Here is a 17448-nt window from a genome sequence, read left to right on the forward strand (position 1 = left end):
CTAAAATGCGATACTAGTACAAAATAGCAAAAAGGTAGCAAAATAGCATGAGGGTAGCATGAGAATATCAAGTGCTCAGAGCTAGAGTCCCAAGTGCATGAACCGGCTCCACGTATCCAGGTTCCATGGTGGCTCTCTGATGAGATGCAAAGAACTCACGTATCTGCATCTGTCGGGCTGTCTCCCGTGGTGGTGGAGGGCGTGGTCTCCTCAGATCTTTGGATCCGATGAGCTATGTCAAGGGTGATGCCTCGTCTTGGTCGATCTCCCCTGAGGAGAGCTGAAATAGGTCGAACCACGATCGTGTGTGCTCTGGTCGCGTGTCGAGTCGTGTATGGTCTCTGTGTCCCTCGTCTAGCAATGCTATGTCGGCTCTCTCCACCGATCCATATATCTCTGGAGCTGAGTCAAATGCATAGAAATCCGTGACCTGTCTCTGCGCTTGGTCTACCTCAGTACCCTGTGGTGTGGTGGTCCCATCATGTTGCTCTCTAATATGTCATAGTAGCATCTCCCTGTGTCGCCTCATCTCCATGAGGTAGAGCCCAATACAGACCTGGTCCTGGAAGTGGATCAGTCGTGAGAGTGGGCCAAAGATGTGCCTCTCCTAAAAAAGGCAATGGTAGCGCCCTCGGATCTCATAGTAGGCTGGGCAAACACATAGAAAGTGCTCCTTTGTCTGGACCGCCCCCATCGTGCATAACTTGCAAGTCCACTGCTCTCTGGGTATGCCTGCCCTCCCTGTCTCGATCCTCAATTGATTGGACGAGACCCTCATCTGTCCTATGGCAATCCTCAGTGCATGTGAGACTCCTCTGTCCTCGAGATACTGAGGTCTGATGATGAGCCCATCCTCTGATACTCTCAGAAAATGGTCATAGTAGAGCTGGGTCTTGGTGGGGAACTCCTGGTCCCCCCCAAGTGCGAGATGTGTGGAGCTGGAGGAGATCTAACCGTATGATGCGGTTAATCTCATCCCATGGGAGGCCTCGCGGGCCTATGGGACAAAGTGCACAAAAAAAGACTCATACAAGGGCCCTTGCTGAGTACTAATCTATGCTAGCAAAATCATAATCAATCAAGTACAAGCTGAATCAAGTCAATCTCGGAACTAGGACTTCGAAACCGAAGCTCGGCACAATGATGGCTCTCTGGTGAGCTGTAAAAATATATTGTATCTGCGTCTCTCGAGCTGTCTCGCGTTGTGGTGGGGGAGACGGTCTTTGAACTCTTTGTGCTATGTCCAAAGTGACCCCTCGTCTTTGTTGGTCCCCCTTGAGGAAAGTTGTGATAAGTCAGACCTCAATAGAGTGTGCTCTGGGCACTCTCTGTCTTGCACGTGATCTCTGTGTCCCTCTCTCGGTGGTGCCGTGTCGGATCTCTCTGCTGATCCAAGCTGCCCTCATATCAACTAGCTCCTCCCTCTCTACTCCGCTGTGTCCTGGGGATGACTCATATGTAATAGAAGTTTGTGACGCGTTGCAATAGCATTGAAGAGGACATAGTGGAGTTCTGCAATGACATGGGTCATTTCTCCCGTGCAATTGCCAAGGAAAGAGACAACAGGCTGTTGGCTCTTACTTGGTGGGAGAAATTTGGGATTTTGAATCCCTCATTGCAGAACTTAGCTCTCCGCATCCTTTCGCAAGATTGCACATAAGGTCCAGCTGAGAGGATATGGAGCATATGTGCAGACATACACACCAGGAAGAGAAACAAGTAAGTTCTAACTTCTTATAGTTCTTATTTATAGGCTATATAGTATAGTGTCAAGCTTGTAACATTTTGAAAAACAATTCTTAAGTCGTGAGAATTGACTTCTTTATGCTTTGTAAACTATGTCAAGTTGAGCGTGGAGCAGCTCAATAGGTTGGTGTATGTCAATGCCAACCTACGTCTACTTGAGAAGTACGGGTCTGCAGATGGTACCGGTAGCATCGAGTGGAAGCCCAAGCAAGTCAATCCTGACAAGATCAAGCTAGAACCTGTCGACATGTCCATCATCCAGCACAGTCGAGAGAATGACGATGCTTACGAGTTCCTGCGACAGGATATGCTTCGATTCCGACGTCAGACACGTTCGATGGCTCGAGCTCGTGCACCACGAGTACGTGCTACTACTGTTGCAGAGGATACAGGGACACCCCAGATTTGTGGTTATCAACGTCAAGCACAAGCGTCACGAGGGGGATCACAGGTATGTGTTCTTGCATCATCATCCCGAGGACGTCGAGGTAGAGATGAGCCAGAGGAGGCGGCGGCATTGGTAGACAGTGCGGACTCAAAGGACCCATATCAGTTGCGAGCCCCTAGTTGGTTCGAGGGTGGCACTTCCTCTTCCTCCACAGAGGATGTAGATCCATCTGCTGATTCCAGTGCTGATGATGACAGTGATGAGGCAACAGATCTTGGAGAGGGCAGCGGTTCCTAGCTCTAGAGAGTCGAGACTAGACTCTAGAGTGTAGTTGTACGTGTACAACTACACTCTAGTGTAGTTGTTAGCAGCTGGCTTGCAGGCGACGGGCTTTGATTATGTATACAGTTTACACCATACAATTACCAGTATATCATTATGGCATGTTACATGTATGATGTAAATAGTAATACATAATACATTTTGTTATATTTTGAATCTTGAATCTTGAATCTTGAAATTTGATTCTGAAATTTGAATTATAAAGTTAAAAGTTTATTGTTTGAACTATGGGCCATGGCATATGCTAGCAGCCATATGCACTTGCAACTAATTAGTTAATAGTAATTTGTAAACTGGAAGATCTATGTCTTTGTAAACCTCAATCTATAGGCTGCGTGACACATCTTTTTACTCTTTCAACTGTGTAATATGTGTGTGCATTGTGTGCACAATATGGATATCTGAGAGCTCTTTTGAGAGAGAGAGAGAGAGAGAGAGATAATCTGAAGACAATTATTTATCAAGTATATTATATATATAACTTCTATAAAATATAGTATTTTTAGGCGTTTCTAGACGAAACGCCTGTAAAAATCTAGAAACGTTTCTAGAAATGTTTCTTGTGACATTGATCAATTGTCATGATAGTGGATCGAAGCCACTCCCCTCCAGGTAGAGACTGTGGTAGCGTCCTCAGATCTCATAGTAGGCTGGGCAAGTACAAAGAAAATGCTCCTCTGTCTTAACTGCCCCCAGCGTACATACATGCAAATCCTCTGCTCTCTGGGTATACTTGCAGCCCGCCTCGATCCTCAACTGATGGGACGAAACCCGCATCTATCCAATGGCAATCTTGAGTGCATGTGAGACTCCTTTGTCCTTGAGGTACTGGGGTTTGATGATGAATCTCTCCTCCGATTTTCATAGGAAGTGGTCACGGTAGAGATGGATCTATGTGGGGAGCTCTTGGTCCCCTACACAAGTCCGAGATGTATGGAGCTAGAGAAGATCTAACCGTACGATATGGTTAATCTCATCATGTGGGATTGACTGAGGAGCTGCGTCCATGCTATACTGAAAGGGAGGAAGTCTATACATTTGGATACCGTGCTTGGCAAGCTAGTTGGATATATGTGCATACCATTGTCTGCTCCACCCTCTGCTAGTCGTCTAGAGATGACTCTAAGGCCAGCCTCAGGAGTTTCCACTGAGGTAGGTCCCAAACTCTGTGGATGAATGTCACTGTCTGAGAGATGGCATTGACCTTAGAGGGGTCATGGCGAACGCTATCTGTACTATCTCAGTGGCAGTGAGAGCTTACACTGAATCATCCTGGACCCAATCACATGTAGCCCTCATGATCTTGGGCTTTCCGATTGTGTAGCCGGCGGAGCACAACGTGAATATGTTGTGTGGTGAACAAGTGACAAGTAGTGGACCTGGGCATAGAGGACATATCCGGTGGTGCTTGCATTGGAACATCATATAAGGATCATGCATAAGTGCACCACTCTCTCGGATCAATGATGGGAATGGGTAGCTTCCCCTCCGAAAGGAGCCCGCATCAAGTGGTCGGGTCTTTGATGATCTCATCCATCCTGCGTGTGAGGAAGGCCCGTCTCTTGCGGTGTGCCCCGTGTGGATCAGGTCACAGGGAAGAATCTGGTGGCGGCGTCTTGTACTATTGAGGCAAGGGTGTCCGAGGTGTGAGCGAGGTCTATATCATCTCCCAATAGGGTTGGAAGCTCTCTGGCTAGTGACTCGCATATATAGGGTCGAGAGCATGGTCAAAGTGTACCTGGGTGCGAGCAGGCATGGTAGGAGCTCTCTTTGTGCCTGGCGTAGTAGCAAAGATACAGAAGGCTAGATACGAGTGGTCAGCTCTGAGTGGAGGAGGGGATACTATGAGGTCATGTATCTGCGAAGCAAAAGCTAATGGGCTTAGTAGGTAGTCCACTATGCTTGTTCCCCCTCCATCTGGGAAACAAGTGACCCCCCTAGATGATGACCATCTCTGAGGGCCATTGTAGATGATGAGATCGTGGATTGCTCCCAACTCAAGTAAAAATCGCCTGTATGCTATCACATGTAAGGCATGTGCAGAATGTTTCAAGATCCCGATCTCTGTTGCATCTAGCTCTGGAAGCATGTGGGGATCTCTCTCATATGCAAAGTTTAGTAGGCCCACTTGTCTATCTCTTGTCCTTGCATTGATGTCCCTCAGAAGGAGGGTGTCTCCCTGCCTGGAGAACTCTGTGATGTCATCATGTATATTCTCAAATGGGTTGTGCCCTTGTGTAGTGACCTCATGTGCATATGATGATGTGTCTGGGGGGTAGTAGCACACGCAATGAAGATCGGTCGGGCATCTGGCAGCTGGATTTGTATCCACATATGACGTGCATGCTACTCTCTTCGCACCACAGATAGGAGTGGTCTCAAGTGTGTTTTGAACAGGACATCTACGCCTCCAGAACCTCGTCCCCCACTATCTCTCCTCAACTCTCATATGAGTTGACTCCCAAGGGTATCCCGTCACTGTGGGCAATGCTTTCTCGGGGCTCTCATGTGTCTCGGTGTAGAAGATAATGTGTATATGTCTCCGAAAAGCCACCTGGATCGGTGGACCAAAGAGTGCCATTACAATTCCAAGCAGCCATACTCAATCTGCTCTGTGGCTCTGTCTCAGAGGCCCGACACTGTTATGCACTATCTGTATCTCCTCCTCCTCTTGCTATCCTTTCGTGAATGATTGCTTTACCATCTTGATATGCAGCCCATTTCCCTTCCTGCCTCACAGCCAACACTCAGGTCATCCCCTCTCTTTTGTGCTCTTGTTGTAAGAGCGTTAGACCATCATCCAAGTATGTTCTAGTCCCTTCAGAGCTGCCCTCATGCTCATGAAGGTAGACCGGTCTGTTAGTGTTGGAATCTCACAGTCATAGGTCTTGTTGGTGCATCATCCTTTCCTACCCTCCAAGCTGCCTCGAAGGTGAGATTGACCCCCGTCTTAGTGAGCAAAGCTTCAACATCTGCCATGGCGGTGTCCCCATCTGCGAGACCCCTAACAAGGACATTTAGTGCTTTACTATTTCTTCTCATGTCTTCTTGAATGCCCTGCCTGGCAAACCATGCGGTTACACATGATACCATGTGTCTGCGCCGCTCTCTGCGAGTCGTCTGGATGACTCCAGGGCCATCCTTGGTAGTCTCCATCGAGGTAAGTCCCAAACTCTATGGATGATGCCACCGTTTGAAAGATAGCATCAACCCTGTAGAGGTGTCATGGTGAACTCTGCCTGTCCTATCTCATGCGAACTTTGCTTGTACTATCTCATGTGGGACTGAGGGCTTACTCCGAAATCATCCTGGACCCCATAGTCACCTATAGCCGCCCAAATCTCCTCCATTCTGTCTTCGGGAGATCAATCCCCCAGAAGGGTGCTGCATACATGGCCGTCGGCCGCACTAACATGTTGAAAAGCCATCCCTTCGTCGGGGGATCCTGAAAGTGTTCCTGGAAGCCTTGTCTCTTTAGTTGGGCCAAAGCACTCCGACCCCGTGTGAGTCGTGCCTAGGCTGCGTGAGTCATCGTGAAAATGGGTCCTGTGAAGAGTTCCCAGGTATGTGTAGGACTTCACGATCTCCACTGGCTCATCATGGTAAGTGAAGCTGAGTTGATGGAGTACTACGCGTGAGGTGTTGAAGACCATAACTTTGGTCTTTCCAAGGTTGACTGTTAGGTCTCTCTCTCTGCAAAACAAGCCTCCAGATGTCTCTGCAGCCCCTCCGCTAAAGATGATATAAGAACTATGTCATCAACATATAGGAATATCTGTATCATGAGGTCGGCCAGTAAGGATCCCTCGCCCCCTAGGCGGTCTGTGAAGGATGTGATCTCATCGATGTGAAGTCCAAAGAGAGTCGGTGAGAGGGGGCAACCCTACTTCACCCCGATTGTGCTCTCGACCCAATTTGATAGACCACTTGGAGCACAAACTCTGCCTCTGGCTGACTCATATAGGCTCATCACACTCGAAATCAACGTCTTTGGAATCTACATCTCTTGTAGTCTCCTGATGATGCGGGATCGTGGGACAATGTCGAAGGCCTTCCAAAAGTCTACAAAGCGGGCGTAGACTTTCTATTGTTTGGACCTCGCCTCCTCAATGATAGCGCTCAGAGTGAAGATGTGATCTAGAGTAGAGTGCTGCCTTCGGAATCCTGCATGTCCTAGTGCCCGTTGTCCCTGAGCCTTTGTATGACTGCTGAGCTTCCTCTCTAACACTTACCCATAAATCTTGGCCAAAGTGTGGCCAATCATGAGGGTGCGATAATTCCCAGTATCCATAGGGTCCCCAACTTGTATCAGCACAATGGTGGTGGTGCTCCAAGCAGGTGGGAACACGTGGCATATTGTGTGGTTGAACATGTGTGCTAGGACCGGAGCTAAGACCTCTTGCCCATGTGCAAAGTGCTCAGTCCGTAGGCCCTCATGATCTTGTGCTCTCCGGTTGTGTAGCTGATAGAGTAGTGCAGTCCGTACATTCTCTGTGATGAACAAGTGATAAGCAGTTGGCTTGGGTATAGAGGACATATCCGGTGGTGCCTACATAGGACATCATAGAGAGATCATGCAAAAGTGCGCCACACGTCTGGATCAGTGGCAAGGATAGGTAGCTTCCCCTCCGATAGAAGCCCCCATCCAATGGTGGGATCTCCTTTGCGAAAGGATCTGATAATCTCATCCATCTTGTGTGTGAGGAAGGCCCGTCTCTTACGGCGTGTCAATCGTCAAAATACCTGTTGTGCCTCAAATGGTGTCAACTAGCCTAGGGCTCACTCTTGTGTGAGGTGGGCTTTCGCTTCTCTGCACTCATCGTCAAACCAAGGGTTTTGAGGCATTTTTCCATCTCAAGCATGCATGGGTCAGGTCGTGGGGAAGGATCTAATGGCAGCATCCTGTATCACTAAGACAAGCATGCCAGAGGCGTGGGCAAGATCCATGCCATCTTCGAGTAGGGATGGAAGCTCTGTGGCTAAGTGACTCACATATACTGGGTCAAGGGCACGATCAAAGTGGATCTGGGTACAAGCCGATGTGGGGAGAGCTCTCCGTGTGGTTGGCATACTAACCGAGATACGGAATGTCAAATATGAGCGGTCAGCTCCCAATGGGAGAGGAGGTACAATGAAGTTGTGTACCCGTGAAGCAAAGGCTAATGGGCCCAATAGGTAGTCCACTGTGCTTGTCCCACCGCCATGGGGGAAACAAGTGAGTCCTCCAGATGATGACCATCTCTGAAGACCATTGTAGATGATGAGTTCATGTACTGTCCCAAGCTCAAATAGATGTTGCTCGTACCTTGTCACATGTGGGGCATCTGCGGAGTGCCTCAGTATCCCGAGTTCTATTGCATCTAGCTCCGGAAGTATGTGGGGATCTCTCATATGCAAAGTCTCGTAGACCCACCTGTTTGTCTCTTGTCCGTGCATTGAAGTCTCCCATAAGAGGGTGTCTCCCTTCCTAGAGAACTTTGTGATGTCATCATGTATCGTCTCTTAAGGGCTATGCCCCTCTGTATTGACCACACCTGCATAGGATGACGTATCTGCCGCAATGAAGATCGGTCGAGCATTTGGTAGCTGGACTTGTATCCACATATGGCGTGCATGCTCCTCTCTCCATACCACATATATGAGTGGTCTTAGGTGTGATTTGAAAAGGACAGCCACGCCCCCAGAAACTCATACCCCATTGTCTCACCTCAGTTCCTTTCTATGGGCTGACTCCCATGTATATCCTGTCACTGTGGGCAGCCCTCTCTTTGGGCTCTCATGTGCCTCGGTGTAGAAGATCATGTCTCTATTAGTATATGTTTCCAGGAATCCTCCCGGATTGGACCAGAGCATGCCATTGCAGTTCCATACTGCCATCTTCAATCCACTGTGTGCACTCATCACATGGGCTCGACACTATCATAACGCCCCATCATCTTCTCTTCTTTCTCCCCTCTATCTCCTCTCTCTCGAATGACCGCCCTACCATCCCTATATGCATCCCATTTCCCTGCTTCTCTTGCTGCCATTACACGTACCATACCCTCCCTCCGGTACTGCTGCTGTAGGAGAATGAGATCATCATCCAAATAGACCTTAGACCCCTTCAAAGCTGCCCTCATGCTCATGAGAGTGGATCTGTTCAAAGCAGTTCTGAACTTCATTACTAGTGGGCCAGATTGGCGCATCCACCTTTCGCACCAAGTGAGATTGACCCCCATTTTATTGAACAAGATGTTGGCATCTGCCATTGGAGTGTCTCCCATTGGTAGGCCCCTTACCAGGACATTTAGCGCCATGCTGGTCCTTCTCTTTTCCTCCTCAAGTGAAGTGCTTCAGAGATAAATTTTTTCTTTGGGGTGGTCATGCCCTTTTCAACCACATCTTTCCATTCCAATATCTTAGCTTCCCCTTTGCTGATTTGTTGTTTGAGCTCAGCATGTGTGCCTTGCATTGTTTCTTGCATGGCTGCAACATCCTTCCTGAGAGCGGCATTCTCTGTTTTCAGCTCTTCCATTGCTTTGCAGTTTCCTTTTGGGGTCACCTTCATGTCCTTCAGTTGCTGCACTTCAATCTCCAAAGCCATGTACCTTGTCCTGGAGCTTGGTTTTTTCAGATATCCATTCAGCCTTTTCTTTCTCCCATTGCTCTTTTTGGCCTTTTCCTTTCTCCATTCCTCTTGCATTTTCCCTCCATGTTTTTCCACCTCAGCTAGTGTTTTATCTACATGTGCGTTCTCTGCTAGGAGGGCTACATTTGTAGATTCCGAGCTGTTAATTTTTTCAATCAATGCAAGGCATATCTTCTGGAGGTTGGTGAGGACACTAGATGTAGCGTTTGGAGTTGTCCTTGCCGTGTGAGCTGTCATGGCATTTTGAAGTGCTTGTTTCCCCCAAAATGTTCTCTACACATGCTCATGTAGGCATTTTGCAAAATCACTTTTGAAAGAAAGAAAAAAAGATGTATTAACGTCAGCTGGAGGCCTCACGGGCCTATGGGACAAAGTGCACAAAAAGAAGACTCATAGCTCAATGGGCTGGAAACAAAGGGTGGACTAGGGCCCTTCCTAAGTACTAATCTATGCGAATCTATTGAGTTCAAGAGCTCTAGCATAATCACAATCCAATACAAACTGAAACTGAAATTGAATCAATCTGAGATCTGGGACTCAGAAACTGAAGCCCGGTACTCTTTGGTGGGCTGTGAAGATATCTCCGATGTGCATCTGTCAAGCTATCTCACATTGTGGTGGGGGAATCGGTCTCCTTGATCTTTGAACCCACTGAGCTATGTCTAGAGTGATTCATCGTCTCTGTTGGTCTCCCTTGAGGAAAGTGGTGATAGGTCGGACCTTGATAGAATGTGCTCTGGGCACTCTCTGTCTCGCACGTGGTCTCTGCGTCTTCATCATGACTACGTACAAATATTCTTTGGTGATTAGACACTGCCTGAAGTCCCAGGTAAGACCTTCACCTTTTTGTCTCGTCACATGTACAAATATGCTGCCACTCACTTAGTGCTTGTACAAAAATATTCTGTCTAGTGCTCCACCCTTGGAAGTGTGATTATGACAGCCACTCAGAGGCCACTCAGACTTTGCTATATAAGGCCTTCTTCAGCTCATTCTTAAGGCAGAGTCTGCCTTCGAGGGCTCTTGTATCTTCAAGCCTTTTGCAATATACTCAAGCTTCCAAAACTCCTTGCTCCCAAGTTTCCTTGTTTCCATCTTTTACATTCTTCACATGCCTTCTCCATATTTCCTTCTTCCATCTGCTGATCTTCCTTTTCGTGTTACTTACGAACTCTTCTCTCTCTCGACGGCACTGTGTTGGCTCTTTCTGCTAATCTAGGCTGTCCTCATACCAGCTAGCTCCTCCTCCTCTACCCCTGGTGCCTTGGAGCTGACTCAAATGTATAGAAGTCTGTGAAGCACCGTTGTGCTCGATCAGCCTCTATATCATGCGGCCTAGTTGCCTCCTGCTACTATCTGATCTGTTGTAGTAGTGTCTCTGTGCATCGGTGCATCTCCATTAGATAGAGCCCAATGCAGACTTGGTCATGGAAGTGGATCAGTTGTGAGAGTGGGCCAAAGCCGCTCCCCTCCTGGCAGAGACAATGGTAGCGCCCACAGATCTCATAGTAGGTTGGGCAGGCACAAAGAAAATGCTCCTCTGTCTCAACCACCTCCAATGTGCATAACATGCAGATCTGTAGCTCTTTGGGTATACCTGCGGCTTTTCCCTGCCTCAATCCTCAAAACTCAGTGCATGTGAGACTCCTTTCTCTAGTCTGGCCAAAGCACTCTGTCCCCATGTGAATCATGCCGTGACTGCATGAGTCATTGTGAATATGGTTCCTGTGAAGACTGCTCCCAAGTATGTGTAGGACTACACTATCTCCACTGGCTCAACTCGGTATGTTAAGCTATGTCGGCGAAGCACTCCGCGTGAGGTGTTGAAGATCATAACCTTGGTCTTCCCAAGGTTGGCAGTCAGGTCTCTCTCTTTGTAGAATACCTCTAGGGCCTCCAAATGCATCTGCTGAAGATGATACGAGGACTATCTCATCAGTGTAGAGAGAGAGAGAGAGAGAGAGAGAGAGAGAAAGTTTATTAAAGTCCACAAAAGACCGATGGGTTTATGAGACTGGTAGAAAACCTGATACAACAAGTAGAAGGGTGGAGCTACTAAGCAAGCATCATCACCCATGCTGAGTGCTAAGTCCTAAAAAGATACAGTCATATATCATTAGTAGTGGCATCATCATCATCCTGATCAGTACAATGCGGTCTCATAATGGTGTGGGGGTCAGGGGGAGCTGGGAGGGAGGATGAGGTCGTGTGGATGCATAGCCAATGATGGAGCGCTGGCGGCTGTTCGTCTCAATCTCCTAGCGATGACCCTGCTCCTAACCAAAGCTATTGTAACTCCTATGGGTCTTGCTCCAAGTCTAAACAGGGATGGGAGGTCGTTAAGTGTAATCTATGTATCCGTCCGTTGTTGAGTATGGCGTGTCTCAGACTCTGGGTCTCTATTGCGTATCCCATTAGGGACTGTGTGATCCATACGGCCTAAGTGAAAAAACTCTGTTTCTTGCTCTGGGAGGAATCAACCTGTGTGTTAGAGGCTTGTATCCATGCCATGAGTAGGTGTTCTTTGTGCCAAAGTGCCTCATGAAGGAAAGCAACAAGGCACCCTTGGTCTGGGTATGAAAGAAGCATGGAGAGGGGCCCAAAACCGTCTCTTGAGAGAGAGTGATATCGACCACGGATCTCATAGTAGACGGGGCATTTGAATGCGAAGTGCTTCTCTAACTTGACTTCCTGTGGATCACATATGCGACACTCTCTGTGTATCCCCTCTGCTCATCCGCTCTCAATACAAAGTTGGTGTGATGACACTCGAAACTGCCCAATGGCGATCCTCAGTGAGTGCGGTAGGTGGATTTGCGTGTACTCTAGGGGGATAATGAAACCCTCCTCCGAGATGTGGAGGCAGTGGTCTTTGTAGATGCTGAGCTTCACCTTGTGGTATTTGAGTGGGATCAATGGAGCGTCTAAGCTATATTGAAAAGGAGGCAATCTATCAATGTGGAACCCCAATCTCTCGAACCACTTACATGTCTGTGCATACCAGCCTCTCGTCTCCTCCATCTACGAGACCCATGGATGAGGCCATAGCCAACCATGGCAGACTACATCGCCCCGATGTGCAAGACCCGTATTGCAGGTGATAGTCTGGAAGGCTGCATTAGCTACAACAGGGAAGCGTTAACTCAGCTTGAATGATATGGTGCGGCACTGATGGCTTGCCCGAGATCATCCGCGAGAGCAAGAGGATCTGTAGTCTCTCTACTTGAGCCCGCCCTGTGTCCGAGACGTCTGGCCTCTAACAAGGGTTGCCATACATGCCTGCTGGTCAAACCAAGGAGTCAAATAGAAGAGCCTTGGTCCGAGGATCCTGAAAGTGTGAGTGGAAGCACTGTCTCTCCAACCGAGCAAGTGAGGCGTAGCCCCTACTCAAACGGGCCTGCCTCGCCGATCTCATCGTGAAGATCGGGCCAGAGAAAATGACACCCAAGTAGGTATATGAGGAGACAATCTCAACCGATGTCCCATCGAATGTGAATTGCTTCCTGTGCATGGCTGCTCGAGATGTGTTGAAGATAAAAACCTTGGTTTTGCCAAGGTTGACCTTCAAATTGTGTGACTCACAAAAGGTATGCAATGCGTCCAAGTGTCTCTAGAGCCCCTCGGGAGAAGCAGACATCAATACCACGTCATCTGTGTACAAGAGGATCTGAACCAAGGTACTGGCGAGAGAGCAACCAGTCCCCCGTAATGCCTTCATGAAGGTCTTGAGCTCGTCTATGTAGAGGCCAGAAAAGGTTGGTGATAGCAGGCAACCTTGTTTGACCCCAATGGTGCTCATAATCTCCTTTGTCCACCTGGGACTTGTCCGAACTCAGCCTGAGACTCTCTCATACAGTGCCATAACAGCTCATACAATCTCTTGGTCATACCACAGCTCCTGCAAGTGCCTAATGAGGCGGGCCCGTGGGACCATGTCAAAGGCTTTGCAGAAGTCGACAAGCAACAGTAAACCCATTGCTTCCATGATGTGGCCTCCTCTATGATGTTTCGGAGTGTGAGTACATGATCCATGGTCCCATGATCCTGTCGGAACCCTGCTTGCCCCTCTGCCTTGAGTCCCTGCATCTCTGCGAACCGGTTGACCTCCGTGTCGAGTATTGATGCATAGATCTTGGACATGACATGCCCAATCATAATGGTCCTGTAGTTTCCTGGGTTCATGGGATCCCCTGCCTTGTGAATAGGAGTGATAGTGTTCAAGGGTCCATGCATGTGGGAAGCCAAGACAAACTGCGTGAGAGAAGAATGCTCTATTGGATGCCAGAAAAGGGAGGTGGTTGGCCCTATAAAGAGGGCTGCAGGTACACCGACCTAGGGGCCTGATCTGGACGACCCAGGTAGTATGTGCTGGCCGACCTGGCGCCGACCTGCTGGTCGGCTGTCCCAGGCCAGGCCCAGCGCTATATAAGGGCCTGCCAGGCGCCTAGGGTCTGCCCCAAGGCTGGCCCTACCAGCCCACAGTTTTGGGCCTAAAATGCCCTCATACCAGCGTTCTAAAGGGGCATTTGACTCTCCCTATCCTAGGCTGAAAGCTGGGGGAACACCCGCAAATAAGCCCTCTGTTTCTAGGTCTAACCATGAGATGCCATATAGTCTAACAGGAGAGACATTGGCTCCATTAACATGTCTGCCTGCCCTTACCTCTGGATTTTGAACATGGCTGACTGACAGAATATGGTAGTGAGGGCTGTAGGAAGACTTCTAATTGTTGGGAGTGTTTCTGCAAGGCCGAGCTTGTACTCTTACATATACACAGATTGAGGAATATAGTCCACCACACTTGCAGTTGGCACCGGCTCTTGGGTTACCTTAGGCAATGAGCTGGAACTCAGCTGCAAACAGCCAGTCTTGACTCCCTTGCAGATAGCTCTTGTAAGGGGCTGAAGGAGAAGGGGCAGCAAGGGAGCAGGGAGGAGCAGCAGCTCTTGCAATCTTTTTTGACGTTTTAGACACAAATGATATGCCACTCACTTGCTCCACTTGGGCAAGTACTTTTACGAGAGGCGGTGTTCCTCTTCAGGTTTTGGCCTTTCGAGATGCACATGAGGATGCTTTATTTTTTAGTGTGCATGATGGTGGCAGATTGCTCAGGTCCACAGAGGACATCTTGCTTGAGTCTGCTTTTCAGCCTATCAGGGTTGTAGGGCAGAGTGGTTCCTCGACCCAGACCCCTGGCTACTCTCCACCGGATCTTGGAGGCTTTGGCTCTACGGGGGAGTTCCCATTAGGTATTTGCAGTGGGACCTTGGAGAGTGGGAGTGGATTGACGCGGGGCATCGAGAGAAGAGCATCCCCTTCTTTTGTTACACGGTCAGTAATGCAAGGAGATTCCAGCTCAGTAGTAGAGGTTGGAGACCTTCCAGAGTTCCTCATTGGGAGACATTTGATATCATTGCGGATTTGCAGAGGTGCTTCTGGAAGAGACTCTAGAAATCCCACAGGAATAGAAAGATCACTCTCTTCTTTTGGCTTTCTATCCATGGTGGGATTGCAGTGAACCTTTGGAGATCCAGGTTTGGAGCCGAACCCTACTTGCCCTCATTGCCTCTCTGCTTTGGAGACTATTCAGCATTGCTTATGGGATTGTAGATAGGCGAGGATGATTTGGATGGGGGTAGCCAGGATTTTTAGTCACTTTGCCCAGTCCCCATTCTTTATGACATGGGGCTCAGTGGCTTGGCTTTCTCTTAGAGAGCCTCAAGTATTCTATGAGAGACTTGACTCCTCTCGGGCCATTTCGATTCAACGTCATTAGGTTGAGTCCTATTTGTTGGATGTGATACCACACCTTCCTTTTGCAGCTGTACATGCCTCTGTGGATACCTCTTGGGAGATTCTAGTGAGCATAGCATCCTGGCATATCTGGAGAGCTAGATGCAGAGAGTCATTGGAGGGAACTCAAGTTCATCCCTCGCATACATTGGCTAGTATCTGGACAGACATCGTACATACCTTGATGGCCGTCTGGACGAGTATGCAGGGAGACTCTCGCGCAGCCTCAACTAGGAGGGCTTCTTTCTTCAGGGAATGGAAGGATTCTCCTTTCTTCTCTGAGACTTCTATAGGGTTGAGGTGGCACTTTCAGCATCAACCTTGGTTGTTTTCCACCTCACTGTGAGGGGGTTTATTTATCCTCATGATTTCATCATGTATTCCGCTTAGAGCTTGCTCTTGCGGGTTTTTCCTCTTACTTAATAGAAGTCTATTTCTTGAAAAAAAAGAAAAGAAAAAAAAGAATCATCATGCTGGATGGATCTCTTTGCACAAATCGGGAATGAGACCCATAATCATGGGGCCCTTTACAAGCTGGCCAAATTTCTTTGTTTAGGAGTCCCACAATGTTATTTCAAGCCACCCAACGGGAGTATAAGTGCCGTTTATCATCTTGCTAGTATAATTAGTTGTTGGCCCGTTTCAAAATCTCATCTCTAGGAGTTCTGCCACTTTTAGATCCAGGATTGTTCACTTTCTTCTCAGGCACATATTAGAGAGTGATCATTCCTCAAATATCTATCCTGCCATCCTGTCTTGGATCTTTCTCCCAGATGTAGCCCCCACATCTGAACTGAAAAAGAGGAAGGGGGCGGGGGGGGGGGGGGCGTTATGGCTCAAAAGGCCATTTGTCTGAAGTATAGAATGAGCTAGGCGATGCCTGTTTTACAGTTTCTAGGACAGTGTTTAAATTGATGGAAAAAAGGCAGAAAAGTTTTAGTTCAAGATGGATGCATGAGTGTTATATATATCAACTGCTTTTGTTGTCTCCTAGCTGTTTCCCATTCTTGTCAATTCTCCTTGTTATATATATCTCTTGCTTGCTCGTGCCTTATAGTCATATTGTGTCTGTTGTTGTTAGGTGTAAGTTTTGTTATTTCTTAGGGATCAAATGGCCATTTATTGGAAGTATAGGATGAGATAGGCCTCTAGGACAGCATTCAAATCTAAAACAAAAAGGCTGAAAAGGGTTGAAGATGGATGCATTAGTCTTATATATGTCGACTCCTTTTGTTGCCTCGTGGCTGTTTCAAATTCTTGTTAATGCTTCTTATATATTTCTTGCCTCCTTGTGCCTTATTCTCATATTGCAACTGTTGTTGTTGGGCATCAGTTTCTGTGACATCTGGCACTGAGTGGGTTCAAAACATTATTGAGCTTCAGCCTTACAAACGGTGAGCATATGTATGCTGGTTGTTTTGACACATCTTTCTAGTGCGTGACTGCAAATCATGTCCGCACAGTCTTTACTATATTGCTATGAATTCAAATTGATCTCACAAAAAATTTTCCTGTCTGGTAGAGGATGCCATATCATAACAGAGCAGATATACAAATCAGCCCCTGAGATCAAACTCTTTCAAATTGGACTTGCAAACTTGTTTGGTAAGCCCCTAGACAGAACTTAGTGATCATGCTTTTGACAAGGACAGCTTAAAGTATCCAAATTTCATCAAAACTTAATCAAGGTCTTTCAATAGCATGTTTGTCATCCTGTTACCCCAACAATTTTGAAGCATGGCTCATGGTTTCCCTCAAAGCTTCACATCATCTGCAAATTACTTTGTTTATTAAGGAATTGTCTGTGGATTCTTGTGGGATTTTGTTCTAGATTCTTATTCTCATAGTTACTAGGGAAGGTGGACATTTTGGGAACATCGGACGCCAACGTTTCAGGAAGGGGGAATGTGGGAACAGAAATGGGAACGCCACATCATCATATGAATAACTACACTAGAATATGAAAGAAACTACCTTTTTACAGCTCTGGACTTTCCATTTCAGCTCTAGAACTTTGGAAATTTTACATTTCGAACGTTTCATAATTTATGCTTCCAATATGATATAACTAAATGCTTCCAATAATATATGAGAAGACAATTTCTAATATCCTTTATATATGAAGATAAATTTTCTGAGAGCTTTTTTTTTGGGGGGGGGGGGGGGGGGGGGACGTTCCGGGAACATGTCTTTGTCTGGAATGATGTTCCCACATTCCAGAAAGGGAGAACAACGTTCCGTGGTAACTATGCTTATTCTGGCCAGTAACCAATTGTAGATAAGATCAGTAAGCAATAAATGAATCTGGAACCTCGCGACCATCTTCTTGATCATCAAAGGTGAGATTCCACGTGTTCTGTCATGTTTGCGTGATAAGTTTCTGTTTTGGCTACTTTACTATTACACAAGAGGTATAATCCAAGGAAAATAATGAAAAAAGTTCGCACATTCTTAGATATGGAGTCTTTTATCTATGGTGTTTCGGCCTTAGGTTTGTTTAGAATGATTGAACATAAGCTGAAAACAAAAAGCGGGGAGCTGAATAGCC

The 17448-nt window shown here is 47.4% G+C and overlaps 1 protein-coding gene across 3 annotated transcripts in view; it reads left to right on the plus strand.

Annotated features, from left to right (window-relative positions):
* The window catches only part of LOC147880829 (uncharacterized), a 57852-nt gene that overhangs the window by 16545 nt on the left and 23859 nt on the right, over positions 1–17448 (plus strand). For all 3 annotated transcript variants that reach the window (XM_087371024.1, XM_087371023.1, XM_087371022.1), the window contains exons 3-4: positions 16234–16294; positions 16423–16505. In XM_087371024.1, the coding sequence (XP_087227150.1) occupies positions 16234–16294; positions 16423–16505 (144 nt within the window). The remainder of the gene's footprint in view (positions 1–16233; positions 16295–16422; positions 16506–17448) is intronic.

The sequence above is a fragment of the Dipteris shenzhenensis genome, chromosome 32 (genome assembly GCF_047967505.1).
Source record: "Dipteris shenzhenensis isolate YYH24624 ecotype China chromosome 32, Dip_SZ_1.0, whole genome shotgun sequence".
Classification (NCBI taxonomy): domain Eukaryota; kingdom Viridiplantae; phylum Streptophyta; class Polypodiopsida; order Gleicheniales; family Dipteridaceae; genus Dipteris; species Dipteris shenzhenensis.